Source organism: Hemicordylus capensis, chromosome 4 (genome assembly GCF_027244095.1).
Source record: "Hemicordylus capensis ecotype Gifberg chromosome 4, rHemCap1.1.pri, whole genome shotgun sequence".
NCBI lineage: Eukaryota > Metazoa > Chordata > Lepidosauria > Squamata > Cordylidae > Hemicordylus > Hemicordylus capensis.
In genome coordinates this window covers 127,843,440-127,865,573 of record NC_069660.1, presented here as the reverse complement: position 1 = coordinate 127,865,573, position 22,134 = coordinate 127,843,440, and the positions used below count along the sequence as shown (strand labels likewise).

General features: G+C 43.7%; 1 protein-coding gene across 6 annotated transcripts in view; it reads left to right on the top strand.

Annotated features, from left to right (window-relative positions):
• Positions 1–802: 802 nt before the first annotated feature.
• The window catches only part of PTBP2 (polypyrimidine tract binding protein 2), a 110,548-nt gene continuing 89,216 nt past the window's right edge, over positions 803–22,134 (top strand). For 2 of the 6 annotated variants that reach the window (XM_053247086.1, XM_053247083.1), the window contains exons 1-2: positions 803–986; positions 3,435–3,465. Coding sequence is in view for 4 of the 6 variants with exons in the window: in XM_053247083.1 (XP_053103058.1) it covers positions 805–986; positions 3,435–3,465 (213 nt within the window). In the remaining 2 variants the exon portion in view is untranslated. Of the gene's footprint in view, positions 987–2,433; positions 2,453–3,434; positions 3,466–22,134 lie in introns of those variants that run through there. The other 4 variants (XM_053247084.1, XM_053247081.1, XM_053247080.1 and 1 more) reach the window with 3 other exon arrangements.

Below are 22,134 nucleotides of genomic sequence, written 5' to 3'. Positions count from 1 at the left end.
TTCTGACGTCAGATGCAGGGAGCATTTAACCATGCCCCCCCACATCTGACATGGAAGCATGGTTTCACTCCCAAATGGGGCTGTGCAGCCCCATTTAGGAACTCAGTCGGCAGCTGGAGCAACTCTCCCTGCCTTTTAAAGGCAGGGAGAACCACTCTAGCCACACTGTGAACACGGGGCCATTTGGGAGCAAAATCACCCTCCCACACACACAGACGCGGGGGGTTGTCTGGGGCAGTGGCCCAAGTTCTTTGAACCCGTTCACCCAATGGTGGCTCTGCCCAAGTGTGCTACCTAGCAGTCTAAACTGGGCTTTTAGAACCTCCAGATTGCATTGCTCATTGGAACCGATGTGCATCAGACAGCGGACCCCTCCCCAGCACTGCCTAAAAGCTGACCTACATACACACCCACAACAACTGAGTTACACATCTGGAAAATATTTACCAAAGAAGAAGGGGTGGGGGGACACCCTAATTTAAAAAGGATTCCAGAATAGCACTTATGAGACTTCTCATGCTAGCTAAGTTTGAGCAGCATCTCCTAATAAAATTAAATAAAACTCTTTGAAGGGGGGGGAGGCTAAATTAACTTCCTTCACATAGTGTGCCTTCAAATAAAGCAAGCTAAATATAATAATCACGGTCTGAAGGCATAATTCGAGCAAAGCAGGACTACCTCGGGTTTTTTTATTATTATTATTTTGGTGGTCCCATTTTTCCTGCCTTTGCTATTTTCCCATTGGCCTTCTGTGGGTAAAATAGCCTCAGTCGTGCGGATTGAGCATGCCCAGAAACCTCGCGCATGCCCACTGAGAACAAAGAAGTCCGGCGCTCTGATGGGGAGCAGACTCTAGTAGCGCTCGGCAACCTTCGGCGGTTTCCGTTAGGGCCCGGCCGCCATTTTCTAGCTCCCTCTCTTCGTTCGCTACCTGCGCGGCTCCCTGCCCTGGTCGCCAGCGCTTTGTCCTGTTCGGCGATGGACGGGTGAGTGAGTGAGGGGCGGATGGCCGCTGCCGTCAGGAGGAGAAAGAGAGGGAGGAGGGAGCGGTGGCCGCCGCCGCGCCCGCCACTCCTCCTCCCTTCCCCGTTCGGTATCTGATGGGGCCAGGCAGCGCATCTCTTAGCCAGTGGGGCGCTTCTTCCTTCGCCCCTTCCTTCCCGCCTGCTGGCCCTCGGGGCGAGGGAGCCGGTGTGGGGCCGGGAAGGAGGAGAAGAGGGGCGTGGGTCTTGCGGGGGGGGGGGAGGGAAGGAGGGCGCTGGAGGACAGCTGCCTTCCCCTCCCCCCACCCCCTCGGGGGATCTGCTGTGTCTCTGCCAGGGACTTCTGGGCCCCACATGGGGCGTGAGGTGTCCTAGTGATGTGGGCTGAGATGTCGGGCTAGGCAGAGAGGAGAGGGGGCAACCTGGAAAAAGGCCCTTTCCCCTACATTCCCCAAGAGACTCAATGGTCTGTGACATCCCTCCCTCGCTTTATTTACACGTTTTCTGGCCCTAGAGAGGAGCCTCGCCTGCTCGTCTTTTGCCCTCCAGTCCTCCCCCTCCCCCTCCCCCTCCTTTCGGGTTAGTCGAGGAAGAGCTCCGAACAAGCCCCCTCGTCCCATTTGGAGCTACCCAGACGAGGGACAGGAGAGCAGCAGCAGGAGGCAGATGCCTCGCTCTTTTGTTTCCATTCGCTGCTTAGTGGCCTTCTCTTCTCCAAGGTAGAAAGATGCCTTTGTATGTGCTGGAGACAGGCAGTCAAAGCCGAAGGAAGGAAGGAAGGGATTGCAAGCGTCAGCCATATGGAAACAACACGAGGGCCTTCATTGGTGGTAGGGCACTTGGGTGGGTAGTCTGCAACGTATCACAGACAAGTCTGCCTTTCTATTGGAGGTTGGGAGTCCCGCTCTTGGCTGGAGCCGTAAAGAACACTGAATTCTATTGCAACACTCCATCAGACTGGAATCTGCCTTTGAAATGAAGCTTTCCAGCTCCTGTATACATCGTAAACAGTTGTGTTGACTTCTGTAAGCTGTTGTGTGATGCTTACCGATCATAACCAGAACGTGACAAAGTTAGCAACTTCAAAGTTAGCAGAGAGTTGTGTGCAACTTGAGACCAAGCTGGCTGAAGAGAGAAATATTGCCACGCATACAAGTTTTATCAGTCTCTGGGAACCACCTTGGGCAGCTATTTTCTGTTCACAGAGATGCAGTGGTGGAGTGGCATGCTCCATAAACTTTGTCAATTTTATTGCCCCACCTGGCTAAAAAACAACACATGATCCATTTATCCCATCTCTGATTGCATTAGGCCACTTGTGCTCTATGTGATACAAGGTGAATTCAGATGAATGCTTTTATCAGTTACATGTGATGACAACATTTTGCCAAGATGATGATATCATTTTAATGGTGATGGCTCAATGAGTGGACTTCCTTGATGAAATAGGTTCTCTGACATAATTGAATGTAAGATGGATTTTATAACCACTACACTTCATCCACCCACCCACCCCCCGCCCCGCTGCAGTGTGTTCCAAACATGATTTTCATACTTTGAACTCCTTTAGACAATCTGGATTTCTGGGAACCCCACTCTGAGATGACATATAAAAGCCATGTTACAGGAAGGATAAGCTGGTCATATGAATTCACTATGACTGCATATCATTTGCTGACTCTAGCCTTAATTTTTGTCAGATGGGCTGTGAAATTATTTTTTAGCATTATTTTTAAAGGTAAAGTCTAGTCAGTGTTGACTCATGGCGACCACAAAGCCCTGTGGTTTTCTTTGGTAGAATACAGGAGGGGTTCACCATTGTCACCTCCCACGCAGTATGAGATGATGCCTTTCAGCATCTTCCTATATTGCTGCTGCCTGATATAGGTGTTTCCCATAATCTAGTATATTGTATTTAATTTGACATAAAAATAACTTGGAAGTAACTCTGAATGTCAGACCTGCCTATGATTTGCTCTTTCTGCCTGTGGTTTTACAACTGTGGAGTAGAAAACACTTTTCTGACTTCCATTCATGTTTCCTTTGCTCCTCACCATAGTATTTGGTTGTATGTGTGGGGCCTAAAGAATTTGTCTTTATAATACTTAAGTATGTCATGAGTAAATATAATCTCTTCCAAGCTGCATTTCAGTGTTATGGGGATAGATGGGAAAAATTTGTGAGGACCAAGGTCTGTGCTATGCCATTCAGTGACATTGGAACAAGAGGGTATAGATCATATTTTTAGCACTGTGCTAACTTAGCCCTGTGCCTTTTGTAACTAGCTTTTTTAAAAAAACCTGTTCTTAAAAACAGTATATTACAATTTTTAAAGTTTCCAAAGACACTTAAAATCTATCAAAAGCTTGGTTTCAGCTAGAATGTTTTGCTAACTAGGAAAGAAATAAAAATGAATGTCCTTATCCTAAAAAGCTTGCTTTTCTTTTTCAGCATTGTCACTGATGTTGCAGTTGGTGTGAAGGTAGGCTATGCATCTAACAGATAATGTCAAATGACCAAACCATTGGTATGAAATATTAATTTGTAAACTTGCTTTCTTTGGTCAACCTGTTGATCTTTTGTCACCAGGCTTCAGCAAATGGCAAGTGGGTACTAGCCAGAGTAAGACCCTTTGCTGTAGTTAGTCACAAATAAACTTAGTAGTAGTAGTAGTAGTAACAGATACCTGAATCCAACCAGCTTGTGCTTTCAGAAGAAAATACTGCCTTTCTTGCTACACAGTGAACTGGAATCCTCTTTGGTAGCTTTCTTGCTATATCTCCTGGGGTTTGGGCTGTGGGGATAAAACGGAGATGATATTTCTTCCCAAGGCTTCTGAGCAAAATTTTGCTGACCTGTATATAATTGTATTATATTTAACAGAGATTATTCAGTCTGTGAATGTTTTATGCTTAGTAAGAATGTAAGAATTTTGCTGGATCAGACCAAATTGGGTCCATCAAGTTCAGCATTCCTTCAGCAGTGGCCCATTCAGAGGCCTCTAGATCAGGAGTTCTCAGTCTTTTTTTAATCAAGTGTACTCCTGTGGCAAATCTTCAGCTCAGGTACTCCACAGACTGAGAAAGAGAGTACATACATGTTAGTTATGAGATGGGCTACTCGAGTCACTGGCTTGCATCCAGATTAAGTTACTCATGAGTACTCCCTTTAAATTAATTTCAGTGGGAGTACTCATGAGTAACTTAATCTGGATGCAAGCCAGTGACTCGAGTAGCCCATCTCATAACACTTAACACTTAAGTATGTGTGCATGCACACATACATGAGTGCGTGCGCGCACGAACACACACACACGTAACAGATAGGCCACTATGGTCACTGTCTCACATCCACACTGTTACTCATAAGGAGTCTAATTGAAATTGATGGGACAAGTTTACTTGTCCTTTAAATTTCACTGGGAGTATTCAGTGCTGATTTTCTGAAGCTTGTCAGGTTGAGGGTAGGGGAACACTGAGATACAGCAAGTAGCCAGCCAATCGGGAGCTGAAGTGGAGGGTCTTTGTGGTCGGTCCTCCCCCTTCTGCAGTGTTATACATCACTGAGGATGCATGGGCTTCAAGCTGATAATCGTCAGATGGGGAGCAAGTAGCATGACTGCATTGTGTGAAGCCAGGAAGACTCTGAGTACTCCTAGGAGTACTAGTACCCCCTGCTCTAGATGAACTGGAATGGGTTCAGAAGAGGGCAACAAAGAAGTTGAGGGGACTGAAAACCATGTCCTTTGAGAAATGGCTGAGGGAGCTGGGTAACCTGGAGAAGAGAAGGCTAAGGGGGATATGATATCTGTTTTCAAATATCTAAAGGGCTGTTACATAGAAGTAGAAATATACTTTTGGTCCTGAGGGCAGAACTAGAATAATGGGTTGAAATGACAAGGAAAAAGATTTAGACAGACCTTAGGAAGAGTTTGTGAGAACTGTTCAACTGTGGAACAGTGTGCCTTTTGTAGTGCCTTGTACTTGGGATTATGACTACAAATGTGTTGGTGACAAAGGTTCTATGGAACAACTTGTTTATCCGGAGCCTGAGGTTTATGAAATTGTGAGAGCAGAAGAGGATGAATTTAGGGAATATTGAATACATTAGTAAGAATGGGAAACAACTGGGGCAAAAAACCCCAACTTCACATATAGATTCACTGATGGGATCTGAGCTGTTGGTTACTGACCAGGAGAGAGATCTTGGGGTCATGGTGGACAGTTCATTGAAAGTGTCAGCTCAGTGCATGGCAGCTGTGAAAAAGGCCATTTCCATGCTAGGGATAATTAGGAAGGGGATTGAAAATAAGAATACTAATATTATAATGCTCTTCTACAAATCTATGATGCAGCCAAATCTGGAGTACTACGTACAGCTTTGGTCACCGTATCTTAAGAAGGATATTGTAGAACTAGAAAAGGCGCAGAAGAGGGCAAACAAGATGATCAGGAGCCTGGGGCACCTCCCTTATGAGGCTAGGTTACGTTGGCATTTGGGACTCTTTACTTTGGAAAAGAGGTGACTACAGGGGGGACATGATAAAGGTAAAGTTGTGCCATCAAGTCAGTGTTGACTCCTGGCAACCACAGAGCCACGTGGTTTTCTTTAGTAGAATACAGGAGGGGTTTATCATTGCCTTCTCCCACACAGTATGAGATGATGCCTTTTAGCATCTTCCCATAGTCTGGGAAACATACTAGTGGGGATTCGAACCAGCAACCTTTTGCTCCCTAGGCAACTTACTTCTCCGCTGTACCATTAGGTGGCTGATAGAGGTGTATAAAATTATGCATGGATTTGAGAAAGTGGACAGAGAGAACTTGTCTCCCTCTCTTACAACCAGTATTCTCTCTAACAGGGATTTCCAGATGTTGACTACAACTCCCAGAATCCCCAGCTGCAATAGATTTTGCTTGGGGATTGTTGGAGTTGTAGTCAACAACATCTAGGAATCTCTGTTAGAGGATCATTGCTTACAGTACTAGAACCAGGAGTCATCCCATGAAACTGAAGGTTGGGAAGTTTAGTACCAACAAGAAGTACTTTTTCACACAGAACATAATCAATCTATGGAATTCTTTGCCATGGGATGTGGTGATGGCCACCGGATTGGATGGCTTTAAAAAGGGCTTAGACAAATTCATGGAGGACAGGTCTATCAATGGCTACAAGACTGATAACTATAGACCACCTCCAGCCTCAGAAGCACGATTCCTCTCAATACCAGTTGCAGGGAACAACAGCAGGAGAGAGGACATGCCCTCGCCTCTTGCCTGTAGGTTTCCTAGAAGCATCTGGTGGGCCACTGTGAAACAGGATGCTGGACTAGATAAGCCTTGGGCCTGATCCAGCAGGGATGTTCCTAGTGGTAGGCACTTCTCCTTTACAAGTTTTCAAATGGGCTAAATGACCATGTATCAGGGATGTTGCAGCAGTTTCCAGCACTGCGCAGAAATTGGTCTAGAAGACCTCCAAGGTCTCTCTCAGCTCTAATATTCTTTGGTTCTGTTGCTAAATGTAATCTTTATGTTATTCCTTCCTCTGGTATTTATTCAGAGGTATATTGTCTTGAAGGTATAGCAGTGATAACTAAAAGTCACAGATATGACTATTAACTTGTTTAATTCTCTTTTTGCTAATATAGTGGCCATGACCACGACCACATCCTGTTGCAGCAATATCTATAACCATTATGCATTGTGTGAAGAAAAAACAACTCTCTACTATCTGTCAGTTTTATTGGATGATCCCTGTGGATTGGTGTTATATGAGGGGGAGAGAGTTATCTTCCTTTCTCCATACCATGTATAACTTGTGTCATACCATCTCTTCTCTAAACTAAAAAAGCCCAAGTGCTTTAGCCTTTCCTCATAGGTCAGGTGCTCCATCACCCAGATGATTTTAGCTGCCCTCTTTTGCAAGTTTCTACAAAACAAGTTGAAATGGTGCAACCAGAACTGTGCACATTATTCCAAGAATAGCCACAGCATAAAATTGTGTGTTGTAATTATGATAGTCACAATTTTATTTCCAATCCCTTAATAATCCCTAGCGTGGAATTTACCTCTCTTGCATTTGTTACACACTGGATTGATGTTCTTATTGTGTTGTCCACCATGGCTCTTAAGATCTCTTTCCTGGTTTGTCACTGACAATTCAGACCCTATATATGTGAAGTTGGTTCTTTTGTCCTTACCTTGCAATATTTACAGTGCATCTCATTTACCAGTTTGTTACCCACTCACACATTTTGGAGAGATCCTTTTGGAGCTCTTTTCATTCTTTCTAGGTTTTCAGTATCCTGAATAGTTTAGTGTCATCTTCAGACTTGGGCATCTCAGTCCTCATTTTTTTCTCCAGGTTGTTTATGAACAAGTTAAAAAGTACAGGTAGAAATCCTTATGGGATTTCTTTCCTCTATTGTTAGAATGCCATTTATTCCTATCCTCTGTTTCATGGTTTATTATTTATGTATTTTATAACCCATTGTATCCAAAATAATATCAAGATAGTTTGCAAGATTAATACTAAAAATATCACAATTATTAAAAATGGCATATGATGCAGCAGCTAGAACAAAACTACAGCCATCACTGATTTAAAAACAATTGCAAGGGAAATTAAGCCTCATTTAAACAATATTAAAAATGCCTGAGAGACCAGGATGAACGCTGCTTGGCACCAGAAAGACAACAGTGAAGATATCAGGCATACATCTCTCTCTCAGGAGAGAGTTCCAAAGTGTGAGTGCCATCACTGAAAAGGCCCTTTTCCACACTTGACACCCACCTCACTTAAGAAGGCAGAAGCACTTGGGGAAGGGCCTCTAAAGATTACATTAACTGCCAGGCAGGTTGTATGAGAGCATGTATGTTTAGTGCCTTATATGTTAAAAGCAACAGCTTTTGTTTAGACCGGTAGCCAGTGTAGCTCTTTCAGGGCTGGCATGATCTGATTGCTTTGGCCAGTTCAACTCAAGAGCCTGGTTGCTATATTTTGAACTAACTGTAATTTTCAGATGCTCTTGAAGGGTAGGCCCATGTATAATGCATTTACTCAGATGCCGATCAATAAAAGGACCCTCTTCTCCTATGACTGCTGAATTTAGACAGGAGCCTTTGATGAGGGATTCTGTCAAAGCTTTTGGGGAGTCCAAGTACTGTATGTATAATATCTGCTGGATTACTCCACTCACATTTGTTGACACTTTCAAAGATGTTTTAGAAGTTAATAAAGAAGGACATGCTTTTTCAGAAGCCACACTGAGTCTTCTTCAAGAAGACTTGTTCATATGTGTTCATTTTAGTCTAGTTTCTTCATGGAAATTGTCTTGGTCAACCTGATGGATAATCTGTGCTGGGAGAGGGAAAGGGAGAGCAATTGTGCTCCTGGACTTTTCCATAGCTTTCAATACTATTGACAATGACATCTTTCTGGATAGGCTCTCAGACTTGGAGACTGTTGGCACTGCACTCCACTGGTTCTGTTTTGACCTGCAGAGCTATTTCCACAAAAAAAGTTGGAATTCTTTTACTTTGACTCCTGCTTGACTTTGTGGCACTTCTATTATAGGGTCCCCCAAGTTCCATCTTGTCCTACATATTTTTAAAACGTCTATATGGAACTGCTGGGTGAGGTCATCTGGCTATTTGGATTGATGCATCCTCAGTACACTGGTAAAACCCAACGTTACTCCTTTATATCAGTGTCATGAGGGAGTGGTGAACTGATGTCTGTAATCAGTAATGGACTGAAAGTAGGCCAATAAACTGAAGCTCAGGTTAGACACGATAGACCAGGCCTGCACAACATAAGGCCCGGGGGCTGGATTCAGCCTGCAGGGACTTTTTTACTGGCCCGCAGTTCTCCTGCAGCAACACAGTAGCTGGAAACTGCCTTATAGCACCATCCTAGGCAAGTTTTCTCAGAAAGATGTTCCATGGTGTATCCAGTGAGGCTTACTCCCATGTAAGCACACTGAGGATTACAACCTTAAAACAACAACCATTTAGGGAGAGGAGAAGACTTGGCATTTGTTTGGGGCTGGCAGGCCTTCCAGGGGCCCCACTGATTGAGCAGGGACAGGACCTATTTTCTGGTCACTATCCTTGGTTAAAATTATGAGTCCATTGATAGGGGGAATAGATCCACAAGTAACTAATAACATTTTTAATTTTAATGCAATAATGTGCTAAAAATTGACCTCGGCCCCTGCACGCCAAGCTGTGGATGGTTCTGGCCCACTAGGGCATTTGAGTTGTGCAGCCCTGCGATAGACTGATACTGAGTAGATGCTTTGTCTAGGTAGGAAAGTGAGTTCAGTGTGTTCTCGGCAGGGTTGCACTCCCTTTGAAGGTTCAGGTTTGCAGTCTGCAGAGACTCACATATCCATATTTGTCAATTGAGACCCAAGCAGCTTCAATCGCTTAGAGTGCCTTTTGTGCTGACGTTGAAGTGTCGGCTGTGGCCTGTCCTAGATAGAGATAACCTGGCTGAGATTGTCCATTCTTACAGTGTGCATGGGGCTGTCTTTGAAGAAAGTTTTGCTAATTCAAAATACAGCTACTAAATTCTTGACTGGGACCAGTCAGCAAAGTATATTTTACTTGTTCTCTATAGTGATTCCTGGTCAGTTTCTTAGCATGATTTAAGATGCTGGTGTTCATATTTAAAGGTCTGCATAGCTTGGGGCTACTTAAGGGAACACTTTGCTCCACATCAGCCTGTACTTGTACTATGATCATCCTCTGAGAGATTTACTGCTGCCAGTTTTATTCACACTGTGTTGGTTTTGCTAACATTGTATTCTTTTATTGTGCTTGTTAGCTGCCTTGAGGATATTTTTTATTGAAGGGAAGCATATAAACTAATAAGTTTTGAGATCTTACCTTCTCGTAATCTTTATGAAACACACCCTTTCCCTCAAACTCTAAATCTGTAACATTGTTAACTTAGTTTAATGCAGTTTAAAGTTGCTTAAATGATGAGGTATCTGGAAACTAAGGTGTGAGATACCTCCTGATCATAAATTTGAAAAACATTTTTGTACCTTTCTTTCTTGGTGGTAAACTCCTGTGGGTGAGATGGAAGCCTAGGGCCTGGATACTACCTACAATAGGGGTATCTGATTTAAAACTGCAGTCAAGACTTTATTTTAATATCCTTGCAGGTGTCTTAGTAGAGTAGGCAGTGCATCAAGCTTGTAATTTGAAATCCTGAGTTTGAGCCTCAGAAAAGGTAGGTCCAGTGCAATCTCCCTCTAAGGTTTTTTGATATCTGCTGAGTTAATTGTAGATCCCTCAAGAAGGCCCCATTCTGAATGCACATGTGCACACACTGCCTTGATACTGCCAGCCAGAACAAAACTCATTCTACGTAAAGATGAAAAAGTTAGAGGGAACACTGGTCCGGTGCTGCCCTAAAAATTCCTATCTGGCTGGGTATTAAGATGGTCAGAAATGCTGCTTGTAGGAGACAAGGTCATTGATTCTCAACCTGTTGTGGGAAGTGAGCAGGTAGTTATATCTTTTGGGAGTACAGCTACCTGCCTCTGCTCTTGCCTGTGTGCTTTCCAGAGACATCTGGTGGGCCACTGTGTGAAAAAGGATGCTGGACTAGATAAGCATTGGGCCTGATCCAGCAGGGCTGTTATGTTCTTAGGAGGGGGCATAGCTCAGTGGTACATTGAAGGTTTTAGGTCCAATTCCTGGCAAAAAGGATTGTGTGTGGCAGGGCGGAACAAGGACTCTAAGGCTCTGGAGATCCACTGCCAGGTGGAACAGAGAGTGGTGGCGGCGTAGATTGACCAGTAGGGATGGCACTGTATAAAGTATGTTCTTGCATTTATAGTTGTGCTACTGCATGCTCCATGAAACATGCAGTATCAGCCAAGCATAAGTCCAAATAGGGCTCTCTTGTGACAATGGGCATAGACTAGACCTCTCCTATTAGGAACCTCAAATCATATGATATGTATAAATTTATTTATTATTTATTAGATTTTAGATTAGATAAATTGTGTAATGTGGCACTATGGATAACTTCCATGATGAATGAGCTAATGTTTGGGGGGGCAGAGCAATAATCATGTTCTATTGTGGTTTTATCTGGGTCACTTCTTTCATTCCTATCCCGCTTGAGTCGTGAGGCAGAGCCAACCTTTGTCCCATGTATTGGTATAATTGAAGAGAGTCTGACTAGTGCAAGTTCTGGGTGGGTGGGGAGGGGAAGAAAAGGTGTCTTTCTAGAAATCATCTAAAAGTTCTGTAGCACATTCTACTCCAAGTGTCCTTGCGTATTTACTAGTGAGTGCACTTTACTTGTATTCAGCTGTGTACATTGACTTATAAAAGCTGGGCTGACTTTCTTCAGATCAGACTTCTGCTGAAAGATGAGCTCAAACAGGTTTCAAACAGAGGCTGTGATAAAATTAAAAAAAACAAACCCTCATTTTAGATTAAGCTTGTCCTGGTACAGTGCTGTTTGTAAAATCAAGATGCCTTTATTTGGAAACATGCCAGTATATTCAGGAATAGTATTTCATTCATATATATATATATATATATATATATATATATATATATATATATATATACACACACACACACACACACACACACACACACACACACACACACGCTTTAGAATTTTGTGGGTACTCTTCATGCATTCTTCAACAAGATTATCTTGAAGAAGTGTATAAATAATCTGTCATTCTTCCAGCTGGCATTTTGCCTCCTTCAGAGCTGAACTGACAGTTGTGAGGAGATAGTTTAATTTGTCAAAAGCATCATTGGTAATATCAGCACAGTTGTGGCCAAAAGACTGGCTGGCTTGCTGCCTTGTTCCTTAAGCAGCAGGATAAGCATGTCATTAACTGCAACTCTTAACTGGAAATGATGTAAAATACAGTAATACTGGTTAACCAGTAATGTATGATAGTACTGTAATTGTGAGAAGCAAAATTTTTTCCAGCACTTGCAGCTGTCCAGCTGTTTTGACATCAAGAAGCTAGTTAATTGAATGCAGCTCCATTGTGTTAAGTGGGTTACCAGAAAGTAAAAACTGTGTAGTGGAGGTTAAGAATGTGTGTGGAATCTTTGTGTGGGCACACATGCAGCTATCAGGAATGGTTAGGGCATTCTTCCTCAAGGTGAGTCATCTGGTTTAAACTGATGATCCATCTACGAATGGTACAAATCCATCTAATCAGAAATATAGGCACAATTTTCTGGGCCCCTAAATTAATTGAATCTATGCTGAGAATATTCCCCAGAATTCCCTCTGGTGCAGAAGATCCTAGGATGCACTCTTTGGATATTTAACAAACATCCACATGATCCCCTAATCCAGGGGTGGGGAACCTTGGCCCTCCAGTTGTTGTTGAACTACAACTCCCATCATCCCCAGCCACAATTATTGGGGCTGGGGATGGTGAGAGTTGTAGTTCGAAAACAGCTGGAGGGCCAAGGTTCCCCACCCCTGCCCTAATCCCTCTCCCATTCCTTGGAGCAGATCCCAAGCTTCTGGAGCTGACTGTGAGTCTGGCAACAGAATGAGCAAATATGCTTCTTCAGCAAATATGCCATACCAAAAAGTGCTGACTTACAAATCTGCTTTTCAAAATCCATATTACCTTTTCCTGTTATCAGTGCAGGAACTACTTTATTAATGCTAGTTGATCATATGTCTCTGATTTCAGAGTGGTCCTGAACAGAATAGGACAGGTACAGTTGTACATATAATATGCTTTAATTGCAAACCTTTCTGTTGGTGAAATCAAGCAATTAGTATTTGACTTGCAGACTGATTTAAAAGTAATTTTAAGCTACATGCACAGACTGGTTAAAAATGTTTGCAACACACAATCCACTTTTAAAATGATTATTAAACATGTTTAAGGCAGTAGGGATAATAACAAGTTTATTCCAGAGAAGCTCAAAATCTATATCATAGTAAATGCTAAGGAGTATTAGATGTTTTAGGCCGAAATGTTCAATCAGCTTTGCAAAGTATGGCACAAGAAGAGAAGGTAATTAAGATGACCTCTTACCCAAGTGGTAGGAAGGGTGGGCAGGGAGATAGGCTCCTACCTGCCTCCACGTCATAGACAATCACCAGGAACTCAGATCTTCGCTAATCACGCGCTCACATGCACACTGGGGTGGTGACCGGTAGAGTGATGGCAGGAGGGGTAAAGCTTGCGCTGGGTCTTTCATGGGTCCAAGATGCAGCTCATGAACAGCGGAGCAGCTGCTGTTAGTATTGCAGGGGCTCTGCTACGTGTGGCCTCTCTTTCCCTTTGGCTCACTGCTGAAAATGGCAGCGGGCTGGTTGGAAGCCTAGTAACCTGAGGGGTGATTTGTGCACATGATTGCTTACCAAGGTAAAATGAACCATAGGTTCATTTTACCTCAGTAAAACCCTGGGTAGAATTGCTGGGCTACCAAAGGACTGAAGCAGCTGGGGCCCAGGGCTCCCAGTGCTCCAGACAACATGGGCTGCCTGGGATAACCAGGCATGAGAGTAGGCTTGAGGACAAGTATTCACTGACACAGGGATTCCCAGACATTGTTGACCACAAATCCCGGAATCCTCAGCCAAAGGCCATTACAGCTGAGAATTCTGGGAGTTGTAGTCAAGAACATCTGGAAATCTCTGTTACAGGGGACACTGTCAAGGACTTTCAAAATAATTACTGAAGTTCCTCAAAAGATTTAATCATAGTAGCTTTTATGTTGGGAAGATAAAATATGTCTACAGAAAGCATTAGGAGGACAGCTCTAATTGATAAAAAGAAAAAGTCTTCTTACTGTAAGCTATGTATTTTTCTTATATCAGAATGATCTTAGTGGTGATCCAGTATCCTTGCTTCTGCACAATAGTCCCTGTGGAAGGTTTTCAAGCTCCTCATAGCGTTTCGAAGCTTCACGTGTAGAGCGTGTTCAGTATCTTCAGCGGCAGAGCACTTACCAGCTCAGTTCCTTCTCAGCCATCTTTGTGAACACTTCCTCAGAACACCTCAGGATTTGCTCCTCGTGCGTGGTTCCTGAAAGACACAAAATGAGATGCTTATCCTTTCTGACTTTGGACTATTTCTCTGACTATTCTTTGCTTCACATTCTGACTTTGTCTCTATGGACTCTAAAAAGACATTTAAACGCTGTTCTTCTTGCCGCGGGACTCTCCCCTCTCAGATAGGCATGACATTGCTTAGGGGAAGACCACACCTGCAAAATGTATTTTCCAAACAAACTTGGAAGAGCAGGGAATAGCATTTGAGAGCGGCCCTTTACGAGCAAGCTTTACATCCCCCCCCATAAAACCACGATCCCCTTTATTGTCAGCACTGTTGACATTGTTGCTATCGAAGTTGGGCTTGACTTTGAAAGCAATCTCAGGCATTACTGATCAAGCCACCTTAAAAAAATGTTTCAAAGGATAGCCACCGCAGGCATCATAAGAAGAAAACACAGGGAGAAGGATACAACATCAGTGTCTAGATGCCGAAAGATCTCATCTTCATCTTTAATGTCGACATTGACAGTCGTGGGTTTGAGCACCATTGTAAACTCTACCCCTCTGGCAATGAAAGTCCATTGACCATCTTGCGTTGCTATCGGTCTGACAAAATTGATGCCAGTTGATGCTTGAACACCATCCCCATTGGTTGTTCCGGTCATTCATCGCCGTCTTCTCCAGAAATAATCAAGCCGCCTTCCACTGTTCCATCCTTGACTTCTTGATGCTGATGCCCGTCCTGATCTCAGCGTCATCAGCCTTGCCTCTGCTTCCATCTACTTGGGCCTCAACATCATCAATGTCAACAACCCCATCCTCTGCTGATCGCACATCGCCAAGGAACCCACCTGCTCAGCCCTTGATTCCTTCATCACTGGTTTTCAGATCTCATTTCCCATTGATACTGTCAGTGTCAAAAGAGCTTCATCTCATTGTGACATCAAATTATTTTGGGATCCCCACTCACCACACCGTCTAGATCAATGTTTATGGGCTTTTCCCTTCATGGCCTAGATGCTGATGATGGCTCTAGATTCAGTGCTTTGCAGATACTTAAAACACCTTCTGCTTCCCTGGCTCAAGGAACTCCTCATCGCTCTCCAGCTTATTTTGATTAGCACTTATATACCACTTCTCAGGCAAACCTCCCAAAGAGGTTTGCAAAAATTTTGAATAAAGAACAATATATAAAGCCACACGTTTACATCTTTACATGTTACATTGTCTATCTTCTTTCTTCCCTCCTCCCCTCATGGCAAGATGGTCCCTGGTTGCTCTGTGGTGGCAGTTGGGGGAGGGAGTGAAACCTACTTGCTAAATCCATCATGGAAAGAAAGATTCCACTTCCCCCTTCCTGCCTACTCTCCATACCAGAGAAGGCTTGACTACTGGAACTCACCTGGAGCCCTGGAGCCAGGGTTTATTGGGAGGATGGGGAAATTCAAAGATCGTCTTTACATGCCTTCTCCATCTGTTCCCTATGACTACGAAGAACTCAGGCTTTAGAAACTTAAAAAAAACCCCAACCCCTCAGCATTGCTTCTCATGGTCAACCATCTCCTGCAGGTGCAGATCCTTCTTTCAAATGCTCACTGGATCCTCCTCCAGCACCTCAACCATGTGTGCCGCAGCATGCTGGTCCATTGAACCTCCTCACTTGTTTTTTCCTGATAAACCATCCACTGCTCCAGTGACACACGCATACCCTGGCGGCAGCTCCTTTGCCAAACAGACAAGCTTCTCCTTGATGACTACACTTCTTCATTGGATTCTGATGACATTTTCATGATCACTGAAAAGCCATCTGATCCCTCTCTGGACGACGATGTTCCCAATCCAACTCTCCTAAATCTTATTGGATTCAGATTGCAGATATGGCAAAAGTCGTAGGCTTGGAACTAAAGTCTCCTATCCAAGGACCCCGTCTATGGTTTCATAGTTTCTACCATGGCATATCTCCCTGCAGCATTTCCCATGCTAACAGTGCTTAGCCACTCTGCTGTGTCAGCGTGGGAAGCTCCATCTTCCTCCTCCTCCTACTTCTCAGCATCTAGAGAATTTTTACCATATTCAGAAGGATGAGTGCACATTTCTCTTTAAGCATGCTCTGCCAAATTCCCTAGTTATAGATGGTACAGTGAGCAGTAAATCATGCTGGAAGCATTCTGCTCCTGATGACAAGGAGGGCTGAAAGTTGGATTCTGTTGGCCGGAAGGTCTGTTCTTATCTCTGGCTGTGAAAATAGTCAGTTATATGGCCTGCATGGCTGAGTTTCATTATTCCAGCTGGGAGGGCTTTCAAGTTGGACCTCAGAGATACTCCAGACTCTATCCAAAACAAGTTCAAAGACATACTGGCTAAGTCTGCAGATATTACATACCAGAATCTTAGCACCTTATGGAAACAGAATCTCACATGTTGGCTAGTTCCATTTCCTTAAGGTAACACGTGAGGCTCCATTCTTCCTCCTCATAACAAGACATTTGAGACAAAATTGAAGACCTTTCCTTCGATGGGGATGGTCTCTTTAGCTCTCAAATGGATGAGATGAATGGGGGGGAAAATCAAAGTTTACTGCTCAAACCTTCAGCTCCTCTTCTACTCAACAATACCAGCCTCAGAAGTTTAGAAGGTTTGACAAACCACTTTACCAGTATGGTCGTTCTGACTGCAGAAACTGCAGGAAAGCTTTCCAAAACACACAAAAGTCTTGCTTCCCGCAAAGGCAACATCCTCAACAAAGAACATCAATCAAGGACCAATCCAAGCAGAGTCCTTGACTCTCCAGTCCCCCTGCCTATTGGTACTTCTGGTCCCATTGATCTCACCACCTGGCATCTCATTACTTCCAACACCTGATTACTAGACATTATCTTCCCTGGCTATGCCGTAGGATTTAACACAATTTTCCCTTTGCTTGGAATAACGCCCCCCCCCCAGACCCCTACACTGCTGGCAGAAGTTCAGGAACTGTTGTCCAGAGGGGTAATAGAACAAGTTTCAAAGAAGAACCCATTGGCAAGGATCTATTCCAGGTACTTCCAAGTACCAAAAAGAGACAGAGTTCTCCAGCCTGTATTGGATCTTTGTCTCCTCCCAATAATTTCATTCACACACAAAAATTTGAATGCTCACTCTGCAACAGCTCCTCCCTCTCCTAGCAGAAGAGTGGCTTGCCATGCTAGACCTCAAAGTGTCTACTTTCATGTATGAGTTCGGACAAGGCACAAGAAAAATCTGCAGTTCACCATGGGGGACTACATTTACCCGTATATAGTCCTCCCCTTCAGACTCCCCACAGCCCTACATGTCTTTACAATATGTGTGAGCACCATCATTGCCCATCTCAGTCTTTACCTATCTAGATGACTGGCCGATCACATCTCCAGACAAATCACTGCTCACCAATTACATCCAAGTGGTGCTCACTCTCCTAGAGAATCTGGGGGGTGCAGGTAAATTGGAAAAGTTCCTCCCTCATCCCTCAAACTTCTGACTCACATAGGTGCCATCTTGGACCTGAATGCAAAGCAAACCTTTCTACCAGAGGAGAGATGGCTCTCCATTGCACACATGATCCAATCAATCAGGTCCAGTCCTATCAAAGAGGCACAATCCATCCAATGCCTCCTGGGCCTGATGGTGTCTTGCCCCATGACTGTTTGTTACATCAGGCTTGTATGCGGCACCTCCAGTTGTGCTTCCTTTCAGAATTCATGCCAGATGTGGACAGCCAGCAGCTGCAACTTCCGTTACCACAAATTATTCTGGATTCCTTGCTCAGATGGATTCTTTCACGGAATCTAATTACAGGCATACTGTTTCAATCTCCTATTCCCACAACGATTGTCACAATAGATGCCTCTCTGAAGGGTTGGTGGGCTCATTTTGCGGGGCTTCATGCGCAGGGCCTCTGAAACCATGATCAGTCACTCCATATAAACTTCCTAGAATTCTTGGCCATTCTCCTAGCTCTCAAGTCCTTCCTACCAGACCAAAGCAGCAGAAGGGCCCAAGTCCTTCTGGACAACACAACTGTCATCACTTACATCAACCACCAGTGCAGCACATCTCCAGATCACTCTGCAACCTTTCCATTCAACGTTGGGATTGGTCAACAAACCACCACATCTATCCATTCATTCTTCACATAAAGGGCATCAAAAATGTCTTGCCAGACAATTTCAGCAGAAAAACAGACCTGTCCTGCCAACATGGATGAGAGGTCAATCACAACACTCTCTTTGATCATTTCCTATTCTGCGGTACTCCCTAAGTGGACCTCTTCACGACTCAGTTTAACAGGGAATTCTCCCTCTTCTGCCTGAGGGCAGCAATGGGCAAGGGCTCTCTAGCAGATGCCTTTCAAATCCCCTGGAACACACATCTCTACTACCTCTTCCCATCCTTCCCTCTCCTCAGCAAAATCTTACAACAACAAAAATCAAATGTTTAATACACCATGGTGGCTGAGTCAGCCTTGGTTTCCTCTGTTCTTACAACTGTTTTGAGGCCTACAGCACTTCTCCACCAGTGCTTTGACCTTCTCTCAGAACGGGAGCCAGGTGCTCCATCACAGTCTCTGAACACGACCGTCTGGAGACTGAACTTCTAGACCAGATCTTGCTCCAGGAGTGGAAAGCCTCGAGCAGGTGCAATTACTCCTGTAAATGGACAAGATTTACAACCTATGCTAAGACCAAAGGCTTTGACCCAACTTCCACCTCCGTACATCAATTCTTCTTGTACTTAATGTCCTTAAAACATACCAGACTTTCCAACTCATCTATCACAGTCCATATGTCAGTCCTCTCTGCAATGCATAAAGGATGGGATTCTAAAACCCTTTCCCCCCACCCAGACTGCAAAAGGTTTATAAAAGGGCTCAACAATCTTTTCCCCTCTGTTAAGAAACTGACTGAAGCATGGAGTCTCTCTCTGGTACTCTCCACCCTTACCAAAGCACCCTTTGAACCAGTATCCTCAACCCTTGTTAAGTTGCTTACCCTCAAGACAGCTTTCTTGAATGTAGTAATAACCTCCTGGAGGGTTAGCAAACTCACTGCTCTTAGAGCTGACGTTCCATTTATTGTATTTCCCCCCAATAAGGTGGTTAGGTGCACTGATCCCTCCTTTCTACCAAAGGTGGTTTCAGAGTTTCACATAAACCAGGACATGGTTCTTCCAGACATTTTCATGAACCCATTTCCCTCCTGAAACGCTCTCCACATTCCCTGGACGTGTGGAGAGATCTCCTCTTCTCTTGAACAGGACTAAGGACTTTAGAAAGTCCAATGGACACTTCATTACCTTTTTGAAGGTGCTCACAAGGGCCAGCTTGGGTCTCGACAAAGGTTTTCTGAATAGCCGGTCCAACTCATCTCCATCTGTTACAGCAAACAAGGCATGAAGCTTCCTAGTGCTATCAGAACCTATTCAACTAGTGTTATGGCCACCTCCACTGCTCACTAATTGGCACTGACTTTCCTAAAATAAGGAATGCTGCTATGTTCCCTTTGTAAAGCACTTCCAGCATGCCCTTTGTAAAACACTACACTTTTGATATCCGCTCTGTGGCTGAGGCGGGTTTTGGGTGGGCTGTACTTAAAAAAATTCTGTAATTCATCATCCTCAGACCCTCTTCCTTTTGAGGGGAACTTGCTTATCACCCACATTGTGAAGGATACTGGATCACCACTAAGATAAACAGGTTGCTCACCTATAACTCTTGATCCTTTTGGTAATCCAGTATCATTCACAACACGCACCCAGACACCCTGCTTTTTGGATGTACCTGCTAGGGATGTGCATGAACTGCAGTTCAGGAACTTTTTCGGCAGGGGAACTAGGAACTTTAAGAAGGAGAGGAGGTCCTTACCAGTGGTCCCTCTAATTTTTTTTCATCTGTGTGCAGAATGAGTTTTGTTCTGGGTGGCACTATTAAGGCACTGTGTGTGCAGATGCATTCAGAGTGGAGCCTTCCTAATTAAACCTGAGTGGCATCTAAAATTAACTGAGTGGGCATCAGAAAACTTGTGAGCGTGCACATGCCTTAGAGGGAACAATGGTCCTTACCTGTTCTCTGCCACCCCATGCAGTTTCTTGCTGGGGCGGTACACGTCCCTAGAAGCCCTGTGTAGCGTTGGAATGTGTATAGTGTCAGGGCATGCATGGGTGCCATTTGCATGGTCAGCATGGTTGCCGACCATGCAAATTGCACCTACGCATGAATGGATGCCATGTGTGTGACTTCTAGGGAAATGTGCAGCTCCAGTATGAAGCTGCATGGGATGGTGGAGAGCAGGTAAAGACCTGCTCTCCTTCTTAAAATTCTTGATCTCACTGCCCCAAAAATGCTCAAACTGCACTTCCAACCATGGTTTGTGCACATTCCTAGTTCTTGCTACACTTACCTGCTTTGTTTCATGAAGTACTTTCTGCACAGTGGCCATTCAGGAACCGAGATAGAAAGTGCTCTGCTTCCAGAGATACTGAGCTTGCAGGGTGGAGCTTCAGAGCGCTTTGAGGAGCTTGAAATATTTCCACGGGGATTATTGCACAGGCACAAAGCCCATGTTGTAAATGATTATGGATCACCAAAAGATCAAAAGTTACAGGTGAGCAACCTTTTTATCACTGCTTACGTGTAGTCTATGATAACAGAACATGTCACTGTCGTATGACAAATCCTTATTACTTCTGGCTCTCTAAATATGGGAAGATAGCTATAGAATAGCTACCTTACCACTTTGGGCAGCTGTTCATTATTAAGGCTTCATTATAATAAAAATTTGCTTGGCCTTCAAAGCAGTATGACAGATGTCATGCTACTACGCCTAAATTTCTCCTGTTTGTCTTAATTTCAGAGAGGTGGCTTCACTAATGTGTTACTATTGTTCCAAAAGTAATTGCTTAATAAAGTTGTTCTGTCTAAATACTTGAAAATTTAAAACGTTTTCATCTTGCTTTAAAAAAACCCCCTGAAGACTTGTTTTATGCCTGCCTTGTCATTAAAGAGATTAAATGTTGTGTGAGTCATCACTTGACCTGCTATAGTAGGCAGTGAGAGTTGGAGAGACTTTATTGCCCAATTTCAACTATGTGGAAGGACAGCCTAACATTTTCAGTGAGTTGCAGCAAAAATGGAGAATATTACGTCTGCAAATCAGAATGAAAAGAATGCCAAAGTACGTACTTTGTAAATGAAAAGATTAAAGTAACTTTCACAGAATGGGAGCTTTGTGACTGTCTTATGATTAACACACTACTTACTCTCTCTCTCTCTCTCTCTCTCTCTCTCTCTCTCTCTCACACACACACACACACACACACACACACACACACACACACACACCCTATAGCTCTTTCAAGAATATCAGAGAGAAAGTCAAGATGGTTTGGTATTACCACTGCTTGTTTTGTACTAGGAGTTTATGAAAGGTTCAAGGTTATGGGGGCTAAGAACAAGAGTTCTGGATTGGAGGTGATTATATATGCATTTCCCACAAAATATTTTAGTGTAGCTTTGTGCCACAAAGCTGCATTTTAAAAAATATATACAAAAATTGATTTTGTGAATAAAATTCCATAGATTAAATATCAGCACAAGAGTATCTTAGTTGGAATGGTGTCTGTATCTTCCCCACTGTCCAGCAAACCTATGAGAGCAAGAACAATAGAAAGATAATGCTGCAACTTTATGTGCTGCTTTAAAGGAACTGTTCAGAATTAAAGCCTGGAGAAATTTAAAAAAAAACAACAAAAAACTGTTTGGCACAGAAAAGACAACAAATGGGCCCTAGATATTCAACAAATGAGATGCCACAACAGGAAGCAACCCACCTTACTTCAGATGGTGGAAGCACCTGGAAAAGGGTTCCAAAGAGGACTTCAGTATATGATCAGGTTGATTTGGAAGTAGGTTATATAACCAGGCCCCAAGCTGAAGACCTTTAAAGATAAGCACCTGCCTTTTGAATTGTGCTCAGAAATGGACCATGATCTGTGGAGCTGTTTAAGTGCTGTTGAGATGTTCCCAGAGCCAATTCAATTAGTCCAGCAGCTGTTTTTGACCAGTTTTCTAGGACAACTCTTCATAAAGCATATTCTGTTCATGTGGGGATAAGCT